This window comes from Delphinus delphis, chromosome 7 (genome assembly GCF_949987515.2).
Source record: "Delphinus delphis chromosome 7, mDelDel1.2, whole genome shotgun sequence".
NCBI lineage: Eukaryota > Metazoa > Chordata > Mammalia > Artiodactyla > Delphinidae > Delphinus > Delphinus delphis.
Window position 1 is genome coordinate 105,102,057 of NC_082689.1, and position 3,355 is coordinate 105,105,411.

The 3,355-nt window shown below is 38.3% G+C and overlaps 1 protein-coding gene across 1 annotated transcript; it reads right to left on the reverse strand.

Moving 5' to 3' along the window:
• Window positions 1–239: 239 nt before the first annotated feature.
• Window positions 240–1,842, reverse strand: LOC132428694 (RNA-binding motif protein, X chromosome-like). The gene has a single exon (XM_060016950.1). The coding sequence runs from the start codon at window positions 1,704–1,706 to the stop codon at window positions 531–533; it is 1,176 nt and encodes a 391-aa protein (XP_059872933.1). The 5' UTR covers window positions 1,707–1,842; the 3' UTR covers window positions 240–530.
• Between the last annotated feature and the right edge of the window lie 1,513 nt (window positions 1,843–3,355).

The following is a 3,355-nucleotide window of genomic DNA, read 5'->3' on the forward strand; positions in this document are numbered from 1 at the left end:
ATAGCATTTTCCTTACAATATAAGCATCTGATCTCAGGTTTTTCATACTGAGAACATTGAGATTTCAGTTTGAAGACACTCTGAAATCCTAAGAGTAGCATACCCCGAACCACCCTCTAATAGCTAGCTTGTTTGTATAGGCAGGAGGAGTCATCTCTCCATTTTAGATGAATAGATATTTTGTGAAAGATCTTAGAATTGCTTGCCTCATCATTTACTGGGGAAAAATTCATAGAAAGTGGCCTTTAGGGACACTTTTACTTGGAAAATTACAATACTAGTACACATGTCAAGTCTTAACACACTTAACATTTGCTCGTTGAAAGCAATTTCATAAAATCAAAGATTAAACATGTTTTACTCTTTTTCCTCACAAGAACATAAAAATTATGGAAGGGGAACTTAACAGGAAATTTAAAAAAGGTAATACAATCTTTCCTTTTAGTAGTCCTTGGGTAGTTATGATAGAATAGGTTCCACTTTTGTTTGTTTCTTTGAACAGGGATTTTGGTCCAAAGTTTTGTTTGTTTTTAATATCTGCTTCTGCCTCCCCCTCTATCAGATCGGCTTCCTCCACAGCCACCACCTCTTGGTGCTCCGCGGCTTGAACTGCTGTAGGAATCTCGTGGAGGAGGGTACCCCCTTTCCATAGAAGGGGGAAGCCCTCTTTCTTGTCTGCCAACCCGATCACGACCACTTGAGTAGAGATCACTTCGGCTGCTTGAGTAACTGTCTCGACTTCCACCATATCCGTCACGTGAGCTGCTGTAATCATCATAGCGACTGCTTCCACCATAAGATGGCGGGGGCCCTCGTGTAGGTGGAGCACTACGTGAGTTACCATAACTCTCATATGAATCTCTGTAGGAACCTCCACTTGGATGATCTGAATAGTCACGATCACGACCATAGCCATCTCTATCACTATAGCCTCTGGATGGATAGTCATCACGTGAACTGGAATGACCATAATCACGGTAAGTATAATCTCTTGGTGGTGGTGCATAATCTCTTGTATCACGAGAACTTGGGTAATCTCTGCTTGAATAGCTGTCTTTAGTAGAATATCCATCATCTCTTGGGGACAAATAAACATCTCTACGAGAGGGCAGGGGTTCCCTTCGAGGTGGACCTCCATAACTATCTCTTCCACGTGATACAGGAGCTCTTCCTCCCATTCCACTGCTGCTGCGAACTGGTCCTGAAGGGGCAGATCTTTTAGGAGGAGGACCCCCACTTCGTGGTGGTGGTCCTCTTTTTACTGGAAGTGGTCCCCTGGAAGAACTCATGTTAAAATTCATGGAATAACCACCGTCGTCCATGTGCCTTCCATGTGAGGGAGGTCCCCTGGTTCCTCCACTTCCTCCTCTTCCGCCTCTAAGGCCTCTTGGAGGGCCTCTGCTTCTTGGAGGTGGAGGTGGTCCACGTCTACCACTTTCAAATGATGGTTTAGTGGCTTGTTCTACCTTGATGGCTTTTCCATCTAAGGACTTTCCATTCATGTCTCTCGCTGCATCCTTAGCATCTGCTGGGCTTTCGAAGGTGACAAAAGCAAATCCTCTAGATTTGTTGGTTTCACGATCTTTCATCAAGAGAACTTCCACTATTCGTCCATATTTGCCAAATACTGCTTCAAGAGCTTTCTCATTTGTTTCTGTATTGAGGCCACCGATGAAGAGCTTTCCTGGGCGATCTGCTTCAACCATTTTTTCCCTCTGGTGAAAGTCGGAGGGGTGGCAACTGTTTCAAGCTCCTACGAGCTCGCCGATCGCGGCTTCCTAGCAGCTCAGCACGCGGGAGGGTGGTCGATCCCGAGAAAGGAAGCGAGAAGCCACTCGCACTACTGCGCAACGAACTTCCTCTATTATTATCAGAAAATATACTATGTATAATTTCAATCTTTAAAAATTTATTAAGTCTTGTTTTGTGGCCAAACATGTGATCTATCCTGGAGAATGATTCATGGCCCCTTGAGAAAAAGGTCTATCTGCTATTGTTTGGTAGACTGTTCTGTTTGTGTCTCTTAGCTCCAATTGGTCTATAGTGTTGTTCATGTCTTCTCTTTCCTTATTGAAAGTGGAGTATTACAGGCTGATGACTATTATTATAGAGCTACCTAATTCTTCTTCAATCTTGTAAAACTTTGTTTCAATCTTGAAAAAGTTTGGTGATTTTGGAACTCTAATGTTTGGTAAAAAGTATCTATAATTGTTATGTCTTCCTGATAAATTGACCCTTTTATCATTTTATAATGTCGTTCTTTGTATAGTAACAGTTTTTAACTTACATCTATTTTGGCTGGTACTATTAAAGTTGTTCCTGCTTTATTTTGGCTAATATATGCATGAAATACGTTTTTTCGATCCTTACTTTTTCAATCTATATGTGTCCTTAGATGTAAAATGAGTCACTTGTACACAGGCCTTGGTTGGATCTTCTTTGGTTTATTTGTTAAATCATTCTGCTATTCTGTGGCTTTTGATTGAAGAGTTTAGTCCATTAACATTTAAAGTAATTGCTAATATGAAAGGATTTACTATTGTCATTTTTGTAATTGTTTTCTCTATGCCTTGTAAATTTTTTGTTTGTAATTTTCTTCCCTACTGACTTCTTCTGTGTTTAGTTGATATTTTTATGGGACACTTTTTTTTTGTTGTTTTTTGATTTCTCATTTACCTGTGTATATGCTGTAGACATTTTCTTTGTGGTTACCATGGTGATTACATAAAATATCTTATAGTTACAACAAACTATTTTAAACTGTTAACAATTTACTTCAGCCATATACAAAACCTCTATTCCTTTTCAGCCCTATCTCTTAATTCTGGTATTGATGTCACAAATTGCATGTTAAGTATGGTTTAGCTATTATCCTAGATTTATAGTTATTTTTACACTTTTGTTTTTAAAAACTATGAAAGAATTAAAAATAAAGTTACAAACCAAAATAAAATACTATTTATATTTATTTATGTGTTTACCTGTACCAGAGAAGTTTATATTTTTGTATGGCTTTGAGTTACAACCTTACATCCTTTTGTTTCCACTTGAAGAATTCCCTTTAGCATTTATTGTGGGGAAGTCTGGTGGTAATGAGCTTCCTCAACTTTTGTTTATTTGAAAATGTTTTAATTTTTACCTTGTTTTTGAAGGGTAGTTAACCAGATACAGTATTATCTGTTGACAGATATTCTTTTATCAACACTTTAAATATATTTTCTCACTGCCTTATGGCATACATTTCTCAGTTTAACCTGAAAACTACACTAATAATCTTATTGAGGATCTCTTTTATTTGATAAGTCACTTTTCTCTTGTTGCATTCAAAATTCTCTCTTTGTCTTTGACTATCCAC

Bases quoted from the DNA above. Each gene is read 5' to 3' on its own strand.
- LOC132428694 (XM_060016950.1), bottom strand. From the start codon at position 1,706: ATGGTTGAAGCAGATCGCCCAGGAAAGCTCTTCATCGGTGGCCTCAAT.